This window comes from Watersipora subatra, chromosome 4 (assembly GCF_963576615.1).
Source record: "Watersipora subatra chromosome 4, tzWatSuba1.1, whole genome shotgun sequence".
In the NCBI taxonomy this organism is placed as follows: Eukaryota; Metazoa; Bryozoa; class Gymnolaemata; order Cheilostomatida; family Watersiporidae; genus Watersipora; species Watersipora subatra.
This window is the reverse complement of record NC_088711.1, coordinates 1,221,737-1,244,617: the sequence shown is the minus strand read 5'-3', so window position 1 is coordinate 1,244,617 and position 22,881 is coordinate 1,221,737. Positions and strand designations below refer to the sequence as shown.

At 37.9% G+C, this 22,881-nt stretch overlaps 1 protein-coding gene across 1 annotated transcript; it reads left to right on the top strand.

The window, feature by feature from the left end:
• Window positions 1-7,757: 7,757 nt before the first annotated feature.
• On the top strand, window positions 7,758-22,861 carry LOC137394600 (palmitoyltransferase ZDHHC21-like). Its single transcript, XM_068081335.1, has 8 exons — window positions 7,758-7,800; window positions 11,165-11,351; window positions 12,873-12,965; window positions 14,126-14,237; window positions 14,548-14,692; window positions 18,437-18,553; window positions 18,823-18,866; window positions 22,221-22,861. The coding sequence occupies exons 2-8, from the start codon at window positions 11,204-11,206 to the stop codon at window positions 22,366-22,368; spliced, it is 807 nt and encodes a 268-aa protein (XP_067937436.1). The 5' UTR covers window positions 7,758-7,800; window positions 11,165-11,203; the 3' UTR covers window positions 22,369-22,861.
• Window positions 22,862-22,881: the final 20 nt, after the last annotated feature.

Below are 22,881 nucleotides of genomic sequence, written 5' to 3'. Positions count from 1 at the left end.
TGGGCTAGTTTGAGTTGGTGAGCTAGTTTGAGTTGGTGGGCTAGTTTGAGTTGGTGTGCTAGTTTGAGTTGGTGGGCTAGTTTGAGTTGGTGAGCTAGTTTGAGTTGGTGGGTTAGTTTGAGTTGGTGGGCTAGTTTGAGTTGGTGGGCTAGTTTGAGTAGGTGAGCTAGTTTGAGTTGGTGGGCTAGTTTGAGTTGGTGGGCTAGTTTGAGTTGGTGGGCTAGTTTGTTGATATTTCTAACTTCTCGTTGAGAAGCTTAAAAACTTGGTGACCATAATTTATATCTATAAACCAATTTTTCTCAAACATTTATTGCTATTCTTAAAAAAATGGTAGAAAGAAATATTCAACTTAATTCAGCATAACTTTCATAACATATTTTACTCAAAGCACAAATAGATTAATCAATGTATAAGTTGAAAAATACAAGTTTACTAAAATCCATAAGTTCACTGCAACTCTCAATAAGTACCCCATAAAAAGTGTAACAATAAGGGTAATGATAAACTTTCAGAACTGAACTTTCATGAGTTAATATATGATTTGAAAAATTGTAAGCTTAGTCAGCAAATTCACCACATGCTGCCGCTAAAAACAAGTACTGACACTTGATGTAACCTTCAGTGTTAAATTGCTCACCCTTCCTAAAGCTTCGAATAGAACGACAGACGCCTATCTCAAGACAAGTGTATTATGATTTTGGTAAATTTTTGATAAATAAACATTTCCAATATAAGCACTAAATTATATTACATGTTATATTTTAGTAGTACCTTTATTCTTGATGAAAACTTTAACATTTGTATTTAGGGCTTCAATTCTTAAAGTTGAAAGGTACCTTTGACTAAATTCAAAAGCCTTTAAAAGTTTGAGATATCTGTTTGAACTTTATTATAACTTTACTTACTTTCTACTAAGATATACAGAAGAGTCTACAGCAACAGGGCTGATAATGAACACAGTAGCTTCAGGCAGAGAGCTTGCAAAAACTCTAGAACGGCTCTGCAATCCTTTCCACATTTGACATAATGTCATTCATAAATACCTTATGCTGTTGTACAAAAAAGGACTCATATTGAAATAAAATTGATATAATGACGTTTCAGGTAATACGTGTTAGATAGCAAACATGCAGACCTATGCAAACCTATTTAACCTGTTATGTTGCTGTTTTATTACATAAATATTTGTGCTGGCCTCACATCACTTGACATCATGTGTAACGTAATCTCATCTTCTATTCCTATTACTTTGATGGATACACTTTTCTCAATTTCATGCGCAGTAAAACATCCAAGCATAAAAGACCCAGACACACACTAGTTATTTGAGCAAATGTGCTAACAAAAATTTTTAGTGTTCATCTTTGAAACAGACTTTGGTGTATTGGGGTCACAGGCTACAAAATGTGGTCCAAAAAGTATCAATGTACTCTACCCTAATTTTGATTGATTTCCAGGGCTCATTAGTCCTAATTAAAAAGAACATCTCAAGCTTTTTGGATGCTAAGCCTTGTGAGAAACAGTCAATAAAGTGTGAGATTATGTCCCTATCTAATGGGTTACTCGATAGTTCACAAACTTTGGCTAATCTTGACATTGAAAGGGATGAGTAACATGGCTTGGACACGCAAAAATTGCTTTCTTGTCTGAGTAAAAAGCATTAAATCACCCGTTTGGAGGCAGTTCTACCAAGGTGTATTAATATACTGTATATTAATCACTTGGCTGCTAATTCCTGTTCATCTTCTCATTTAAAGGTTTACTTGCAACAAAATTCATATTTCAGTTATTTGGTATCAAAAGGTTCACCATGTCTCACTCTGCTGTGTTGTAGGTGCAAAATATGTGGAAATGTGATTAAAAGCTCTTAAAAGCTCAAAAAGGAACAGTTAATCGCAGCCATCATGAAAACGCAGGTTGGAATCCCTTTATTTCAATGACGTACTCAACCCAGCGCGGTTATTGTTTTGACACGTGATGTTATCACGTGAATCAATATAAAACATCTTGTAGCACTAGTTTATGACAAACACTTCGGGTTCTACCGGCAAACCTTTATCAAATATAGATGCTCGTTACTTGACAGTTCTGTTTTAGTTTGGTCTAATCATCTAGTCGTAATCCGATCATGTGACCCACATTTCCGACCAAATGGCGCGAACAACTTCTGAAGCATTTTTCGACTATCACAGTTGGCCAACAGGCTCGTCATGTTTATCAGAGGATGATATGCACTCCTTCGAACTAATGTTAAAAATTAAACAAACTTTTAGACTAAGTTTTGAGATAACAGTGCTCAAAGTGACAGCATTACAATTCATGATGATGAAATAGACGCGTAAGGACAATAGACATGGTTTTATTGAATGCATGAAGTACATTTGTGAAAATATTTCGACGAATAAGGTTGCAAGAAAGTGTAAACACAAGCACATCATGTTTAACTACGTTCCATTTAAGCCGTATTGGAGAGGGATTCCAACCTACGGCATTTTTATGATGGCTGCGATTACCTGTTCGTTTTTAGCTTTTAAGAGCTTGTAATCACATTTCTACATATTGTGCACTTACAATACAGCAGAGTAAGACATGGTGAACCTTTTGATACCAAATAACTGAAATATGAATTTTGTTGCAAGTAAACTTTTAAATGAGAAGATAAACAGGAATTAGCAGCAAAGTGATTAATATACAGTAGATTAATACACCTTGGTAGAACTGCTTCCAAAAAATGTATAACACTTGACAAGTTTAAGCTTCCTGCTTATACCATAATAGGTGGTATTACCAAAAATGAATAGAATTTGAACACTAAAGAAGGAAAAATATAAATAACTTTGCGTATATAATAGATTTTGTGCTTTAGTACGCACGTACACAACTATCAAAGTACTATCTACACCTAACTACTATGCTAGCCATGAACAAAACAAGCATTTTTTCAACTATGCCATGGGTGACTGGCAACAAATCAACTTTAACATGTAACAAGATTTGTTTTCCAAAACAACTTTTACTTTCCTAACCAACTAGTATAAACCTGGCATCACTTTTAAAGGAAAAAGCATCATAAACATATAAATAATATTTGGTAGTAGCTAAGCTAGTTGCTTCATCATTATTTATTCATTATTATTTATTATTTATTCTTGCCTTATTTCAAGGACATGCATTAGTGGTCGTAATGAGACCGCTTAAAATAAATGTGCTTTATATAAATAATAAATGTGTGGTTATCAATTCTTAGTTCATAAATACTTGATCAGGATCTGACAGGTCAAAGAGCTGGCATCTCATTGCATCTATAATTATAGTGTGATTGAGTGATCAAACTGCCTATTTATGCCAATGAAAATTCCTTAATTAAAGAACATGCTGGCTGTCAATAAGCTGCAAATGCGGATGGCAAATAGTAAAGAACCGAACTATTAGTCTTTTGCTGGTTACTACCGGGCAATATTTTGAAAAAGGCGCTAGAAGATGACATTTGATCTTTGTTAGATGAATTATGGCAATATAAACGTCGAATGAAAGCTAAGGATATTCTACATGTAAATTCTGTGAAATGTTAACAAATATTTGACTTTTACGCCTGGTTTTGGTGTAACACAACGGTATCTACACATTATGTGTAGTGTAACTCAGTGCTATCTACACATTATGGCAAAAAATCCACTAAAAACTACGTTTCTTCTTTCAAAAAAGTAACCAAATTTAAAGATGTGGTTGCGTCAAAAAATTCAATTTAATGAAATTAAGACCCATAAAAGGCTAAAACATCAGCTACAATTTGATGCCATTTTTGTCTTTGTAGACCAACCCTGTCCAGAGATATATGCGTTTGAATGAGACCCTCTTTTAAAAAGCTCATGTTCCAGCGGGTGCTTCTTTCGTGACGTCACAAGCAAGGTATCTGAAACGAAACCACGAGCAATAAATATGAGGTCGCTTCGTTAGCCAATCATGCGCGCGAAATTTTTATATAGGCCTTATAGATGTTATCACTCGTAAAACGCGTTGTCTGTGATCTCGAAGATTCTCATAATTAGAGAATTCATTCTCATCGTTACTGATTCAACGCGTTTCAACAATTACTAAGTTATACATAGTTTTAAAATGGCTTCAAGTTCGAGCGACTGCTACTCAGAGTTATCTGAGCAACTTTTAGTAAAAGATTGGAGTAGACATTCTATGGTCAAAGCTGACAGGCGTCAGCAGCGTTTTGCTGCAGAGGAAGACAGAATGGAGGTAAATTAACTTAGTCTTCTATACTTAAGTAAATGTAATATTTTTATAGTCATAAATACATAGGCCTATACTAATTAATAAAATGATAATTCTTTGCTATCTCCAATCATCGTTTCATAGCTTATCTGCCGTTTTACCTAGCTATAATATTTTTTTCGAATTTTCTTTGGTAAATTAGAGTCATGATTACAAATTATTTTCACTCGTAGGAAGTGGGTAAAATCGATTGATCATTGCAAATCTTTAATTTCCAGAACCAAAGCTTCGAATCGTTGGCTTGGCGTACTTGTGCCTTTATTAAATGTTTATTCGTTTTTAAAATTACACTCGCAATCTATTTAACTCCCAATTTGGAAGCTGTCAATAAATACACTTTAGAATGACATATCTATGAATGACATATTTATTGCATTTGTTTTACTGATTACAGAATGTTTATGTCGTCCCACCAGCCGAGGAAGCTTTGTCAGAGTGGAAACTGCCATAAAGGGGAAAGAGAGACTTGAATGCGTGCTGCATAAGCCATGATGTTTTGTTTGAGTTTGTTGCAGTAGATGAATTTGTCTTATTGTATCAGCTAATACTATGTGAGTGGCCATGACTTGATGAATATTTTTAATAAAAGCTTTATGCCGAGATGAAAATATTTTTGCTTGTAAAAATTATATAATAAAATAATATTGTTGAAGATAATGCAAAACATGATTTGCAGAATATTGTAGTGAATTGGATATGGTATATGGATGTCCGCAAAACTGGAGAATGTGAGTTCAAATCCAGTTTGCAGCAGACTTCTCATCCTTAAAACTCTATCCCTGTCTATATTCTTTTCAAAGACGTGGCTTGCTTATTTCACTTAGGTAGTATTCGGTAAGAATGCTACTAGTAAGAAACTAGTACGTAGACGATGTAGGCAATGATATACAGCCCCGCCCCAAGGATAGGGGACAGACATAATGTGGGCGGGGCTTATGGGAGGCAGTATATCGTTAGTATGGGTAGCTGCAGAACTGTGCTGATACAAAGACCGCGTTCTACATAAGTGACTTGACAGAATTACCGTAGACCGGTAGAATTGGTAGTCGGTACCCAAATGTTTACACAACATTTGGAGAAAGTGAGTAGAACAAATTTTCAATTTTTGTTATTTGAGGCCTTTGAAACATTCATAATAATGCATCTGTAGCAGGATTTAAAATTTTATTCTAGCCAACATGAGCAAATACAAAATAAGATATATGCCAATAGAGCCGCGTAAGACTAGACTTTTATCGCAAATAGCCGATGTGAATACGAAAGATAGAGACAGGTTGCCTAACGCGTGACATCATTTTGGGCAAGTCTGGGCACGTTTTTTGTGGCCTGAGCGTTTTTACGGCGATCCGATTTTTTCGGTTTTAATCTTCAAATATCTTGGCAATGCGATCGCGTAACACAACAAACAACATATCAACTGATAGAGAAAAAAAATGCTTTCTTTTAAGATCAACTTAAATTTGACGCAACCATATCTTTAACAAGGCCTCTGAACATACAATCTGTGTATCCATGCAACTATATGAAAGTAAATTGGTGGTCTCTATAGTATTGGTAGTGTCGTAATATTTAGTTGGCCGGCCGTTACTGTCAATCACAGCTTTACAGCGTTTGACATGCTGGCAACCGGGTTGGAAAGCGGTTTTGGAGATACCGCACAAAACCATGATAGCGAGATGAGCTCCATTAATTTTTTCCTTGTTGTTGGTTTGTATTTGGCTATCAGTGGACCAATTTCACACCATAAATTCTTAGTTGAATAATCTCAAATGGTGATCTTTCATCCATCCTTTGACGTTCTTAGTAGTATGGCAAAGTGAGAAGTCCTGCTGATACAACAATAGTCTCGAGGAACAGACCGCTTGCAGATGAAAGCAGTACCTCTTCCGAAACGTCACAATATTTGATAACATTCATTGTATCTTCAACAATATGAAGTCTACCAAGGCCATTCGCCAAAGTACTCCCAAAACATATCAGATGCTGGATGCATAACAGTGAAAAGCATGCACTTCTGAAGAAACTTTTCACCAAGCCTTCATCTCACATAGTTGTGGCAATCACTTCTTGAATTTTAAAAGTACTTTCATTACTGTACAGTACTTCTTGCTACTGTTGAGGTATACAATCCAGGTGCTCCTTAGCCCATGCCAATCATGCCTTTTTCTGACATTTTTTGACAACGCCATCTCAAGAACCATTATCACGCAAAACTCTTTTAACCGTAAATGGTGCCAGCAGAGTTTGAGTAGATTCTCTAAGCTCACTCTTCAGACAAAAGCTAATAAGATGTCAGTTGGTAAACGAGAGTCTGATTAAAATGCAAGTGACATACTCCGTAGATCTTGTGTTAGAACCTCTACTGTTGTTTGTCCAACTTTTCAGTCTGCTTCCAATGATTTACAGTGGTCAGAACTTCTTTCATGGTCCAACCAACTTTGTTTGCAATAGCTCTTCACAACTGCGCGCAGGCCTGCCAACTCTCACGCATTGGGCGTGAGAAACACACAATTGCCCCATGCCTCACACCCGTGTCAAGCAAACCTCAAGCAAACCTGTTTTTACTCAAGCAAACCTGTTTTTTTCCCTAATCATCAAGTAGCCATATGGAGTTATAATATCTTTCGCTGTGATGTTTTATACATTATGAAAATTTACCCCACTTATCAAATCTTCGCGTTTTCATTGCCCCCAAAACAGACTCTCCCTCCTTTTCCCACTCCAGGGTTGGCAGGCCTGACTGCGCGAGTGCTTGTTATTAGCTTCTTCTTAGAGAGATGTGCAGGCATTTTTAAGTTTAACTCAAATTGCAAATGAGCAATCAAAATTTCAGCAGCACTGTATACCATTTTACCACGTTATTGTGTGCTGCAAAACGCACAATATAACACAGTCGTGAATGTTTTAACATAATTATGAAAAATACCTGGCAAATTTTGTACAAAGATTGAAAATCTCTTATACCGAAAGGATTACAGTGCAAACATGAGACTAGACTAACCTGATAGCATAAAATCGGTGCTAATAAATAGATTATCTTTTTAGAATACTTTTGGAGCAGACAAAGTGTCTACAAAACTGCTTCTCAAACGTATGTAGTATGTATGGTCGGAGATGATAGGGAGTTTATGCCATAAATCACAAAGACTTTTTGTCCAGTTTAATTAACCAAGCCTAAAAAACTGAAACAATAAAAACGGTGTACATTAAGAGCAGTATTAGTGGAATTCCTATGACAGTGGAAGCTCCTCAACACCATTTGCCACAACATTTTCCAACTCATGAACAAACAGCCAAATTATGCTCGCTGCTATGGGCAATTCGATTAGTAAAAAATTTAGCCGATTTCTTAGGAGCGTCCGTGCCGTGTGTGAGTTTGTGTCATGTTGCCGTGTGTCTCATACACAGCACTGGTAGCGTCTATAGCTTAGACATTTCCTAATAATGCTTGCTTGCCGATAATCTGTTTCAATATTTCAAAACACCACTCCAAGGAGATGGTCTTAATAAAGGGTTTGCTTACCGTATAGTCCAAATCAGTATAAATTTATTTAGTTTTTAATTTCAGTTTCATTCCGACATAAACAAAACTAAGTGACCGTAACATCGTATTTTTTTACTTCCCTTTCGAAAACCCCACTATTATCAATGATGTAAAACCTCCCACAATGTGGGAGGGTTTGTATCATTGCTGTTATGATATTATTTTGCAAATACGTTATTGATAATTAACGGAAGATATTTATGTAAAGAAAGTTAAATAAGCTGTTGAGGGTTACAAGTTTATTGTTGGTGATTTTTTTTGGCAACTGAAGTGGTATGAATGAGTATGCGTGTATATAAGGAAGTAACAAGGGAGACCGACTAGCATCCACAAATATGAGTTAATGTGAAGAGTAGGTGTATCATGTAAGGTATGGTAAGGTTGTATTAGTAAATTATTTGCACATCTATATATGTCAAAATGTAATGTTGCAAAACCAAAATATTCCAAAACAAAATCTAAATGAAATTGTAGAGCAAATAAAGTATAACTTAAGGGAAATATGCCTCAGCGCTCATATCTTCACTAGTTAATTGCTCTATGCTAGGCTTGGTAGGCTAGCAATGTTTTGATGAAATGTGTAATGGCAGCATGCTGCTTCACCGAGTTAGCCCTGTCACATACCCAAAAGTTTGTTCATCCCATTTGTGTAGTTTCTCTGAAGTGCAAAGTTAAAACCTCTGCTTTTAGATAGCAAAAGAAATTACTGGATAGCTAATTCAAATTGTTAGGGATGGCAAGTTTGCTGATTAGGAGTAATATGCTGTCTGTGTATATCTCGCATAGCTTTTTTTCCTCTCCCTTGCTATAGCTCTCTCCTGGCTTGATCTCTTCCTGACTACTCTAACAAAGGGCCCAAGGCTTAATTTATATATATACTTAATTTATCAACCTTTCAGCTTCTGTCAATTTTCAGCAGCCAGACCTCTGCGAAGTTTTTACTATGTTATGATTTACAGTTTAAGTTTTTACTATGTACTACAGTTGTTATGATTTGTGTGAACGCCTTGCATGTTTATTCTTTATCGCTTTCTCAGTCATCTCTTAATTCACTCTGCTATGACACAATCTGCATCGCCATCCCCATCATGAAATTGCTGCTCTGAATTTCAACTAGCTACCTAGTTTATATGTTTATAGTGTTTATATGTTTACCTAGTTTATAGTTTTGTATGTGTGTATAACTTTTTATTGGCGTTGGTAGACATCAACCAAAATGAAAAATGATTAACAAAATTAACAGACAGAAATCGAAAAATATTAAGTGATGTGAACAAAGGTTGTTTGAATGTTTGTAATCTCATAGTTGTGATGGTATAGGATAGCGAACTGAAGGTTGTATTTACAGAAAGTTCATAAACTGAAACATACGATGGTAGATGTAGTATGTTGGTGTTAAGGTATAAAAAACGATGTTTGTCACATGTGTGAAAGGATAAATCTTATACAAATAATCTGGGCATAGATTATGCAGGATATTGAAATCTGTAACACGAATACAGAAAGGAGCAAGTGTGGAATAAGGCAAAATATTCAAAGATTTTGTTATATAAGTGGAAGTGTGGTAAGGTGGGGAATATAATATAATGGGAATATAATGGGTGGAAGTGTGATATATGTGGAGAATATAATATAATGGGAATATAATGGGTGGAAGTGTGATATATGTGGAGAATGTAATATAATGGGAATATAATGGGTGGAAGTGTGGTAAGGTGGAATATGTGAATATGTGGTAGTACACAAAACTTAGTCTAGATTTTTTTATATTCAAGAACTAAGTATGAGGAACATTCGTTTTGCTGTTGATATGGTGAGACGAGAAGATATATATAAACGCCATTGAAAGGATGAAAATGTACAAACTGAAAGTGAAACAATAGTGCTGTGTTTTATCAACAACAGTGCTGTGTTTTACAAACAACAGTGCTGTGTACTTGTTTACAAACATACAAACAACAGTTTATATGCATGAACACATTTGCTCAAGGACTTCTTAAACTCTTAATGTTGAGTTACGTGTGATATCGTGTACAAATCCACAAGAATATTCACAAAGAAACTCTAATTGTATTTTATTGATTTTTATTATATATAACAAAAATTTTGGGTTTATTTTAGTTAAATCATTGGATTGCTTGTTTGACAATTTTCTACAACTTTACATACATTTTTAGCTATATGATTGTCCTAGTTGCTTACTGCTTATAAATATGTTGCAATTCTGCAATATGAATTGTAAGCTCTTGGCTCTAGTAATATGTGAACACTTCACTTACACACAGTGATGCATAAGGAGTACTTTTGACTTGAGCCTGTTCGGCATATTTCCTCAATCAGCTTTAAAAGTGAAACTAAAAACTTTCAACAACGGTACTTGATATCTTACTTCATAAATGCTTCTAGCTCTTTCAAGGTGGAAATCAAATGTTTTTGTTAAATGCATTAATGTATTTACCATACTTTTCAGACTATAATTTAGCCGCTACTTTTTTCTGATGTTATGAGCCATGCGGCTCATATAAGGGGGCGGTTATTCTGTCGTTTTTTTGTTTACCGTTAGGGCCGAAATTAGGACCGTTAGGGCCATTAACCGAAATCTCTGGTTAGTGCGCTTCTAGCGGTGAAAGAAAAAACGAAACAATGTCTTATGGTACTGTTTCGTTGGGCACTGGGTTAAAAAGCATCGGTTAATACGGAAGTGCCTAACGGCACTGTTCTGTATTAACCAGCAAAGCTGCTGTCGTGTTGAAAAGCACCGTCATAAGTTCTGCAGCCTATACAAAAGGTGCGGCTTATGTATTGTTTTATTATTGGTTTTTGGAAAATAAAGCAGACGCGGGTTATTTAGGGGTGCGGTTAATAGGCCGAAAAGTACGGTAGCTTTTGACAACACTTTTACAACAGGTTGTAGGCTGTTTGACGAAAAGCTTCTCAGGTGATTTATGTCATGAGAGTGGTCAGTGAGAACAGCATTTATAAAGGAATATGTTCTGCTATTATTGGCTTCTCGCTTCAGTCTAGGTAAAAGTTTTTTGCTGTTTTAGGGGTTCATCTATTTTTTATGCCAGGTGAAGGCTTACATCGGTTACTTTCACCTTGAACTTCTATATTACTTACTGTAAAACCTCTAATTGAACGCTATGGCGCTCTATTTTTCAACCTTTCCTCTATGGTGGCGGTCAATTGGAGGTGGCGTTCAAATAGAGGTGGCATTCAATCAGAGGTTTTATGGTAACTATGTATGACTCATCAGATATTACATTAACGTTACTGTAGGTTACGTTATCGTTTGTATTGCCATAAACACTCATTTGTCTATTTTCATTGCAGACCATAGCACTGCAACAGGATCATACAGTTTAGTGCAAGATGAAAGTTCATTGTGTGAAAGATCTCTCAGGATACGTGTGTCTTTCACTTGTATTTGCATATTGGATTTACGGAACTATTGTCCCAATGAAGATTATCCTTCTACCCTACTACCAAATGGGAGTAATGAAGACACACGCTGTAGCCTGTAAGCTTCTCTAATTAGTAGTTCATCTTGAAAATATGCTGTGTCTGGTGGGGGTGGGTCTGGTGGGCACATGCCAACCAAACTGATGCTTGAGGTGAGATAAGTAGTGAAGTAACTGAAGCGCAAAACCTTTGGACATGCTCAATTAGGTTTGACTCAATGCAACTGAAATTCAGGCCTGGTTGGACAACTTATCAAATACATTTATTTTATTTATTCACAAACATTAGATTCACTTAGTGCAAGAAATGGGGTCACAAAACTGTAGGACAGGAAGTAGCTAAGTAGACATTACGTTTCTTAATTCACATTTGGCCTCTATGGCTCTTCCTTACAAAAGTTTGATCGCTTTGACTGAGATCATATCAAAAGTTATCTTGTAGCCAGTCGTGTAGTGTTTATGTAGTAGCTCATTGCCATGACCTTGAACCTTGAGTAGACTCATTGCTTGACCTGAAAGTATCCCAGCCATGTCTAAATAAAATGTGCATCAGTTTCAGCTCCAACTTAACCAACATGAATCTTGTTTTTTCTCAAGAATCAAGTTTGCATAAGTAGTTTTCCCACTTTTTATTACTAAAAATGAGTCTTATCCTCCTGTGTTCTTATATCATTCCTTCTACATTCACTAAACAGACTGCTGTAACTCTTCTATCTGATGTGGTTCTGTTCCATTGGCTACATAATTATCCCTAACAGACATACCATTGATTCAACTCATATAACCTCTTTTTTTACACAAGTACTATTATCCCTAACAGACATACCATTGATTCAACTCATATAACCTCTTTTTTTACACAAGTACTATTATCCCTAACAGACATACCATTGATTCAACTCATATAACCTCTTTTTTTACACAAGCACCATTCTTTAAGCATCTGATAAGATCCTTAATCAAAACATTTTTGTGATTTCAATCGGCTCCATAAAAAACAGAAACGATGTAATAACACTTCCTCAACTTATTAGTGTATGTATAGGATTATCTTTCTCATTAGAAATAATCAGTGTTGATATGTACTTGATATGTACTTGATATTTACTTGAATTGTACTTGATTTGTACTTGATTTGTACTTGATATGTACTTGATATGTACTTGATATGTACTTGAATTGTACTTGATATGTACTTGAATTGTACTTGATATTTACTTGATATGTATTTGATATGTACTTGATATACAGTTGCAACTATTTTATGATTAAGACTATTCTAATAAAATTTCAGTCAGAAGTGGTAGAGAATCTTGAAACAAGCTATGACTGTTAAAACAAACTTTAAAACTGAAGGATGTCTGAACCCGCCGTCTGCAAGGTTTTGATAGGCTGATATTTCCTATAAGTAGGGGTAGAGTGTCATCATTGCAAGCTTCAGTTTATCTCTATGACAGTTGCTTTCATTGAAACTTATTGTTAATTTTACATGCATATGCTAGCGCTTACACATTTGGTTGTCAGTTTCATATGTTCTCAGTTTGAGGTGTATAACCAGCGCATTGTATCATTGTTTTCAGTCTACATGTTCTTCAGTATAATGACAATAGCAAGCTTGATACGATCCGCTTTCTTCCACCCTGGCAAGATCCCAACATACACTGGCTCCATGGGTAAGATTGACCATCTAATTCGAGTTAGGAAGTGCCATAACATATCTAAACATTGAAAGTATTCATTTCTCTGCGTGTTTCTTCCTGCACTCGATATTGTCTCTTGTCTACAGTTCATAATTTCATTCTGTCCTCTCATTTCCATGTACTCAATTCTCAGTATTCTTTTCTTTTACATTGCTCTCTTCTCAGTCGTAATCACTTCACTCTCCATTCTTAAACTCAATTCAACATTAAAAGCTACTATTTTGGAGTTCTGGTAATTTTAAGTTCAATTCTTGGACTGTAACTAGTTTTTAAATATCAACTCTGTCAGGGCCAGGAGGTGACTTAGTCATATATCTCAAAGTCACAGCAAAATAAATGTCGTGGGCTTACAGGTGCGCCGTTTTCAAGTGAACAAAGTATACGAAGTGTCTTAAAAATGCATAAACATTTAAATTAATTTAAACTTGGTTGTTATTATAATTGTATTATTTAAAAAAATTAAAACTACTGGCAGGAATCAGTCAAGTTAAATAGATTTAATAACTGTCGCAACTATACCCATTTATATATGACTGCATTTTCCTCATAACTTTTAAATCCTTATCGCTTCTCATCACTTTTATGCTTTTATATTTACAGAAGTTATTTCATTTTTAACTCGTTTATTGCTGACTGTTTATCAAAACTGTATCTGGTGCTTATCTGTCGCCATATTTGCTATCTGTAGCCATCTTTGCCTTGAGTGGAGTGACACTCGCTGTACAAACAGTTTTCCATTTTCCAGTTAAATGTGGCCTCCGTCCAAGTTGAGGATTAGACTTACTAGAATGTAATATTCCGAAATTGTTATGAACAATTTATAGAATATAATATGGGTAACTTTTATGGGTGAATCTAATTCCAGAACAGTTCGAGCACTTCTGTTTGTAGCTGTATGATATTATTTTTGAGCAAGATATTTTAGCATTCATCTATTGGCTGCAACAATGTAGGACTCCTGCTCTGTACATGCATGGATCCCTCTTGTGTATTCTAGCTTTTTCCCTCCCCTTTTTTTGCACTCACTGTAATTTATCCTTGAGTCAAACTTACTCGAGTGATCGGGCTGTAGATATGTTGTCTAGAGTAGCACTAGGAATAGTTTTACTATGAACAAGGAATGCTACTTGCAGCGCAGGCTGACTGGGAGTATTGCTCCAAATGCAACCAGAAGCGGCCGCCAAGATCCCACCATTGTAAGAGGTGCAGACATTGTGTCACTCGAATGGATCATCACTGTCCGTGGTAGGCATGTTTCTAGAACAGCTATTACAGCCAAGAGAGACCTCCTTGTAATTGAAATTCACTCTCAGTCTAACATCCGTGAACTATGGTTGGCATGCTGATTCAGTGTTTCCTACAATGATGACTACCGTAGGCTATTTCCTGTTACATCAGGCACCGTTACACTCTCACTACAAACAGCTAAACTCTGCATTGTTATCTACATAACTATGGTAACCGTCTGTGCCGCTAACGTCCATACCGTTTCATTTTGTAACCGTGTTCATCGCAACCCAGTTTTGCCTCACCAAATATTTTGTTTCAATTGTAGGATAAACAACTGTGTAGGAGAAGACAACCACTTTGCATTTATACAACTCATATTCTACTCTATTGGTCTGAGCATATTTGCATTTGCTTTTTGCCTTTCCAAGTCTTACAAACTACCGCCGTGTCCATCGGAGTTCTGTAGCCCTGTAAGTACCTAGTTTCCTTTTATTGAACTAGTTACCTAGCCATTTTTAGTATCAGTGTGTGGTGAATTCTTAACAGATGATAAGTGAGAGATGAGTGGGATAAAGGCTGAGCAGCCACTAGGTATGTTATATTACAACGAGTAGTTTGGATGTCAGCAAATAACAAATAACAAATAAATTGCAATTTCTGATCTAGTGACTCTGTGCTGCTACTTACGTGTACATGCCATTGTTACTTTGCATCTAATTTGTGATCATAGACGGTAACTAAATTATTTATCGTATTGATGAGCGTTAATAAGTTATTGTTTCTCTTGTCTCACGCTGTATAAAGTAACTCCGACCTTGTCTCACACTGTATAAAGTAACTTCGCCCTTGTCTCACGCTGTATAAAGTAACTGCGCCCTTGTCTCACGCTGTATAAAGTAACTTCGCCCTTGTCTCACACTGTATAAAGTAACTCCGCCCTTGTCTCACGCTGTATAAAGTAACTCCGACCTTGTCTCACACTGTATAAAGTAACTCCGCCCTTGTCTCACGCTGTATAAAGTAACTCCGACCTTGTCTCACACTGTATAAAGTAACTCCGCCCTTGTCTCACGCTGTATAAAGTAACTCCGCCCTTGTCTCACGCTGTATAAAGTAACTCCGCCCTTGTCTCACGCTGTATAAAGTAACTCCGCCCTTGTCTCACGCTGTATAAAGTAACTCCGCTCTTGTCTCGCGCTGTATAAAGTAACTCCGCTCTTGTCTCACGCTGTATAAAGTAACTCCGCCCTTGTCTCACACTGTATAAAGTAACTCCGCCCTTGTCTCACGCTGTATAAAGTAACTCCGCCCTTGTCTCACGCTGTATAAAGTAACTCCGCCCTTGTCTCACGCTGTATAAAGTAACTCCGCCCTTGTCTCACGCTGTATAAAGTAACTCCGACCTTGTCTCACACTGTATAAAGTAACTCCGCTCTTGTCTCGCGCTGTATAAAGTAACTCCGCTCTTGTCTCACGCTGTATAAAGTAACTTGGCCCTTGTCTCACGCTGTATAAAGTAACTCCGACCTTGTCTCACACTGTATAAAAATAACTCCGCCCTTGTCTCACGCTGTATAAATTAACTCCGCCCTTGTCTCACGCTGTATAAAGTAACTCCGCCCTTGTCTCACGCTGTATAAAGTAACTTCGCCCTTGTTTCACGCTGTATAAAGTAACTTCGCCCTTGTCTCACACTGTATAAAAATAACTCCGCCCTTGTCTCACGCTGTATAAAGTAACTCCGCTCTTGTCTCACGCTGTATAAATTAACTCCGCCCTTGTCTCACGCTGTATAAAGTAACTTCGCCCTTGTCTCACGCTGTATAAAGTAACTCCGCCCATTTCTCACGCTGTATAAAGTAACTTCGCCCTTGTCTCACGCTGTATAAAGTAACTCCGCCCTTGTCTCACGCTGTATAAAGTAACTTCGCCCTTGTTTCACGCTGTATAAAGTAACTTCGCCCTTGTCTCACACTGTATAAAAATAACTCCGCCCATTTCTCACGCTGTATAAAGTAACTCCGCCCTTGTCTCACGCTGTATAAAGTAACTCCGCCCATTTCTCACGCTGTATAAAGTAACTCCCGACCTTGTTTCACGCTGTATAAAGTAACTCCGCCCTTGTCTCACGCTGTATAAATTAACTCCGCCCTTGTCTCACGCTGTATAAAGTAACTCCGCCCTTGTTTCACACTGTATAAAGTAACTCCGCCCTTGTCTCACGCTGTATAAATTAACTCCGCCCTTGTCTCACGCTGTATAAAGTAACTCCGCCCTTGTTTCACACTGTATAAAGTAACTCCGCCCTTGTCTCACGCTGTATAAAGTAACTCCGACCTTGTCTCACGCTGTATAAAGTAACTTCGCCCTTGTTTCACGCTGTATAAAGTAACTTCGCCCTTGTCTCACACTGTATAAAAATAACTCCGCCCTTGTCTCACGCTGTATAAATTAACTCCGCCCTTGTCTCACGCTGTATAAAGTAACTCCGCCCATTTCTCACGCTGTATAAAGTAACTTCGCCCTTGTTTCACGCTGTATAAAGTAACTTCGCCCTTGTCTCACACTGTATAAAAATAACTCCGCCCTTGTCTCACGCTGTATAAATTAACTCCGCCCTTGTCTCACGCTGTATAAAGTAACTCCGCCCATTTCTCACGCTGTATAAAGTAACTCCCGACCTTGTTTCACGCTGTATAAAGTAACTCCGCCCTTGTCTCACGCTGTATAAAGTAACTCCGCTCTTGTTTCACACTGTATAAAGTAACTCCGCCCTTGTCTCACGCTGTATAAATTAACTCCGCCCTTGTCTCACGCTGTATAAAGTAACTCCGCCCTTGTTTCACACTGTATAAAGTAACTCCGACCTTGTCTCACGCTGTATAAAGTAACTTCGCCCTTGTTTCACGCTGTATAAAGTAACTTCGCCCTTGTCTCACACTGTATAAAAATAACTCCGCCCTTGTCTCACGCTGTATAAATTAACTCCGCCCTTGTCTCACGCTGTATAAAGTAACTCCGCCCATTTCTCACGCTGTATAAAGTAACTTCGCCCTTGTCTCACACTGTATAAAAATAACTCCGCCCTTGTCTCAGACTGTATAAAGTAACTCCGCCCTTGTCTCACGCTGTATAAAGTAACTGCGCCCTTGTCTCACGCTGCATAAAGTAACTCCGCCCTTGTCTCAGACTGTATAAAGTAACTCCGCCCATGTCTCATGTAGTTCATATCAACCACCCCCACACTTTTTTGTACTTGTTAAAGCACATAAATTACATAATTTTTTTATTATATATTTCAATACATCAGAGTCTTGGCTTTCAAATGAGCCTATATTCAATACACAAAGAATAATAGAACTATGAAAAACAGCGTGTCAAAAGTATGTTCTGCAAAAAAAACACTTGGTTCAAGTTCTCAAAATGTGATGTCACAATTATTATTTAGCCTTAGATCGTCGATCCCTTTCGCTGCGCTTTTCTGTGACCATCGGTGCTGTTAAACCCAGAGAGCGCTAATAATAAACTAGGATTCTAGATAATCAACAATTCCCGGGATTGTGCTAACGCCCGACCAATACAAACACATGTTCTGGGTTAATTAATTATGCTTCAATAAATGTACTGTCGTTGATGAAGGTAATGAAATCACATCGATTAAATTGTGACCTGCGGTTGCGTGGCCCTTGGACTATATGTCAATCGCACTTTCGCGAGATCACGCAATGCTTGAAACTAATTAGTCTCAGTCGCGACCCTCAACCTCACAATAAACTGAGAGGGCTAGTGCATAATATCATCGGGAAAACATAGTATGGTGCTTGGAATCTGAGTTATTTATCATAGAAATAATCTGTACATGGAGAACTAATGACACTGATTCCTTTGTCATCTTCATTGGTTCTCTGGAGTTGTCCTATCTTCGCCTGACACTAGCGTCATTATCGTAGTTGATAAATATAAGCGGTAAGCAATAAAATAGGCGGTAAGAGCACATAACACCGCATATGAAAATTGTGACGTCACAATTTCCGAGCTTAAGCCAGTAAAAATTTCTGTAGTAGAGCTCTGGGGAAATCCTATAAACACTAACCAATGTCTGTCTCACCATGGCAAACAATAGCTCATTCGAAAGCCAAGACTCTGATGTATTGCAATATACAATAAAAAAAGTATGTAATTTATGTGCTTTAACATCTGGTGTTTTTTTACAGGAAAGCTGGTTTGTGATACACGAAAGACCACTACTCATAGCAGCGTATATAATGTCTGCCATCATGTCTATATCTATGGTTGGCCTCTCTTGTGGCCAGCACTTTGGAATTGCCTTAGTAAGTCCTGCCCCATATGCACTTGGAACTTTCACCTGATTATCCAATTTTTTTCTTATCTGCGTTGAAGGCAGCGCACCAGTTTACATTTGTTGGGCGTATGTTTGCGTGTGTCTACAGGTTCATATATGTTTGTGTATTGCACAGGTTCATATATGTTTGCTTGTTGCACAGGTTCATATATGTTTGTGTATTGCACAGGTTCATATATGTTTGTGTATTGCACAACGCCATGAGACTGTTACCTAAAGCTGGATATTATGTTACAGGATGTGACAACTTTGGAAACAATGATATCTAAAGACCTCGTTACGTAAGTCTCAGCGAGTATATAAATCCACCCTAATGCCATCAAATCTCAACAGCAAATACGTACTACTCTTATTTACACGAATCAAATCACTTGCAAGCCATATGGCTCATACCCTCTGACAGCAAACAAAAAAGGTTCTTTTCGAATGGCACACTCAGCAGCGTTTACCATTCTTGTTTGCCCTCAAGCTTTGATAATCATGGTATATCGCCCTCTGTTGGTCACGCCTACAGTATACATTTAGCCCTCTGTTGGTCAGGCCTGTACAACACCTCTTGAATTTGTAAAACCAGTTTGCATTGTAACTTCAGATCTCGATTATCTGTTGTACTGTAAGCTCTCTATCGCTGGTACTGTAAGCTCTTTATCGCTTGGACTGTAAGCTCTCTATCGCTGGTACTGTAAGCTTTCTATCGCTTGTACTGTAAGCTCTCTATCGCTTGTACTGTAAGCTCTCTATCACTTGTACTGTAAGCTCTCTATCGCTTGTACTGTAAGCTCTTTATCGCTTGGACTGTAAGCTCTCTATCGCTGGTACTGTAAGCTCTCTATCGCTGGTACTGTAAGCTCTCTATCGCTTGTACTGTAAGCTCTCTATCGCTGGTACTGTAAGCTCTCTATCGCTTGTACTGTAAGCTCTCTATCGCTTGTACTGTAAGCTCTTTATCGCTTGTACTGTAAGCTCTTTATCGCTTGTACTGTAAGCTCTCTATCGCTGGTCCTGTAAGCTTTCTATCGCTTGTACTGTAAGCTCTCTATCGCTTGTACTGTAAGCTCTCTATCGCTTGTACTGTAAGCTCTCTATCACTTGTACTGTAAGCTCTTTATCGCTTGGACTGTAAGCTCTCTATCGCTGGTACTGTAAGCTCTCTATCGCTGGTACTGTAAGCTCTCTATCGCTTGTACTGTAAGCTCTCTATCGCTGGTACTGTAAGCTCTCTATCGCTTGTACTGTAAGCTCTCTATCGCTTGTACTGTAAGCTCTCTATCGCTGGTACTGTAAGCTCTCTATCGCTTGTACTGTAAGCTCTCTATCGCTTGTACTGTAAGCTCTCTATCGCTTGTACTGTAAGCTCTCTATCGCTTGTACTGTAAGCTCTCTATCGCTTGTACTGTAAGCTCTCTATCGCTGGTACTGTAAGCTCTTTATCGCTTGTGCTGTAAGCTCTCTATCGCTTGTACTGTAAGCTCTCTATCGCTTGCACTGTAAGCTCTCTATCGCTTGTACTGTAAGCTCTCTATCGCTTGTACTGTAAGCTCTCTATCGCTTGTACTGTAAGCTCTCTATCGCTGGTACTGTAAGCTCTCTATCGCTTGTACTGTAAGCTCTCTATCGCTTGTACTGTAAGCTCTTTATCGCTTGTACTGTAAGCTCTCTATCGCTTGTACTGTAAGCTCTCTATCGCTTGTACTGTAAGCTCTCTATCGCTTGTACTGTAAGCTCTTTATCGCTTGTACTGTAAGCTCTCTATCGCTTGTACTGTAAGCTCTCTATCGCTTGTACTGTAAGCTCTCTATCGCTTGTACTGTAAGCTCTCTATCGCTGGTACTGTAAGCTCTCTATCGCTGGTACTGTAAGCTTTCTATCGCTTGTACTGTAAGCTCTCTATCGCTTGTACTGTAAGCTTTCTATCGCTTGTACTGTAAGCTCTCTATCGCTTGTACTGTAAGCTCTTTATCACTTGGACTGTAAGCTCTCTATCGCTGGTACTGTAAGCTCTCTATCGCTTGTACTGTAAGCTCTCTATCACTGGTACTGTAAGCTCTCTATCGCTTGTACTGTAAGCTCTCTATCGCTGGTACTGTAAGCTCTCTATCGCTAGCGCTCGCATGACTCCAATCCCTTCTTTAACTATTTACTTCTATCTGTTATTGTTCTTCCATCCCTTCGTATTTACTTTACTCCTAAATTTAGCATAAAGCAGGTGCCCATGTTAAACATGAGTCTGACGTTTATGAGATGCTTGGTTTAGTAACAGGATCTGACAGGTCAAAGAGCTGGCATCTCATTGCATCTATAATTATAGTGTGATTGAGTGATAAAACTGCCTATTTATGCCAATGAAAATTCCTCAGTTAAAGAACATGCTGGCTGTCAATATGCTGTAATGCGGATGGCAAATGGTAAAGAACCGAACTATTAGTCTTTTGCTGGTTACTACCGGGCAAGATTTTGAAAAGGGCGCTAGAAGATGACATTTGACCTTTGTTTCGACTTGTCTACAGATTCCTCACCTTCTGTCATAATATAAATAAATTAGACTCCCTCGTCTTCTGCTCGTCATTTCTGCTATAGGCTTCTAGTCCTGTTAGTCATGATAAGTCAAGATTTGGTGTCCTCTGCCCATCATGCCTATATTACACACCTAGCCTTCTGTTAGTCACACTTACATTAGACACCTAGTCTTCTGTTGGCCATGCCTACAGTATACATCTAGTCCTCTGTTGGCCACGTCTACAGTATACATCTAGCTTTCTGTTGGTCACACCTATATTACACACCTAGCCCTTTGTTAGTCACACTTACATTAGACACCTAGTTCTCTGTTAGTCTCACCTACATTACACACCTAACCCTTTGTTGGTCACGCCTATATTACACACCTAGCCCTTTGTTAGTCACACTTACATTAGACACCTAGTCCTCTGTTAGTCTCACCTGCAGTATACACCTAGCCCTCTGTTGGTCACACCTATATTACACACCTAGCCCTCTGCTAATCCCTCTTACATTACAAACCTAGTGCTGTGTTAGTCGCACTTACATTAGACATCTGGCCCTCTGTTGGTTACGCCTACATTACACATTTAGCCCTCTGTTGCTCATGGTTCTATAAAACACTTCATGTTTGTCACCCGTTGAGCACCTGACATCTAAGGCAGGTAGCATTATGTTATACGATTGTTACATGACCCTCTCAGGGATGAGCCAGATTTTGGTGAGTCACTAACCGTACCATGTGAATAGAAAGCTTGTCTGAATAGCTCGTAGAGCGAGCCAACCATCTGGCTTGTTTGTGACTAGCCTTTGATGTAACAAAGGACAAGGAATGCATACGCCTGCTCTTTAATTTGTAAGGTAGTTTTGTTGACGGCTTCACACATTCTCACCAGTCGAGAGAAAGAGTAAAATAACGATGTTGTGTTGTATTGATATAAACAAATCGTGACATATTGACTGACGCCTCAAGTTAATAGAAAGCATAGCTCTGTGTTATGCAGAGCTATGCTCTTTTGGAGCATAGCCTGTGTCATGTGAGAATCTTCCAGTTAGTCACGCGACCAGAGGTATGCTAGTTGATGCGATTCATAGTGTGCCCTGTAGTCACATCAGTGTTTGCCGCTCTATTGCAGGCTGATGCTGTCCAGACCTGAACGTCCTATGAAGCACCGGTATGACATTCTCTGCGGGACCAAAAATGTTATTAAATGGTTGTTCCCTTGTCGTAACCGAGGACTTCTCATTACTGAAAAAGTCTTTGACGGTGAAGATATTGTTTAGCAGCGTAATGAGATCACCGCTATTTTATATGATGTCACAGATATATGGTTACACAACGAGGACCATTGTATTGGTATATCATCTGATGCTCATTGTCTTATACGAACATTAATTATGTAAAATAGTTCTCATTATTTTTTTATTAAACTCTAATAAATCGATTCTCTAAAAAGTTTTGCGATGTGGTATTTTTGTATATATAGATATGTATATACATATAGCCTTGGTACACTGAATTGTTACACTGGTACACTGAATTGTTATAGTATTGCTCACATACACCATTTGCATGCATATGATGTTAGGCTATTTTATTGCTGTATTCATGCTCTTGTTTTCTAATTTTTGGTGAGTGATTCTGGTGTACATCTTTGTTTGATCACTTCTGCTTCAAAGGATTTTGTTTCACTACTATCAAAACTGATATTGCCTGGTCTATTGGTATATTTATTTTACTGTATGACGATTAAATGGGAGATATATTTAGCTCATACATTCTGAATCTGTTGCATT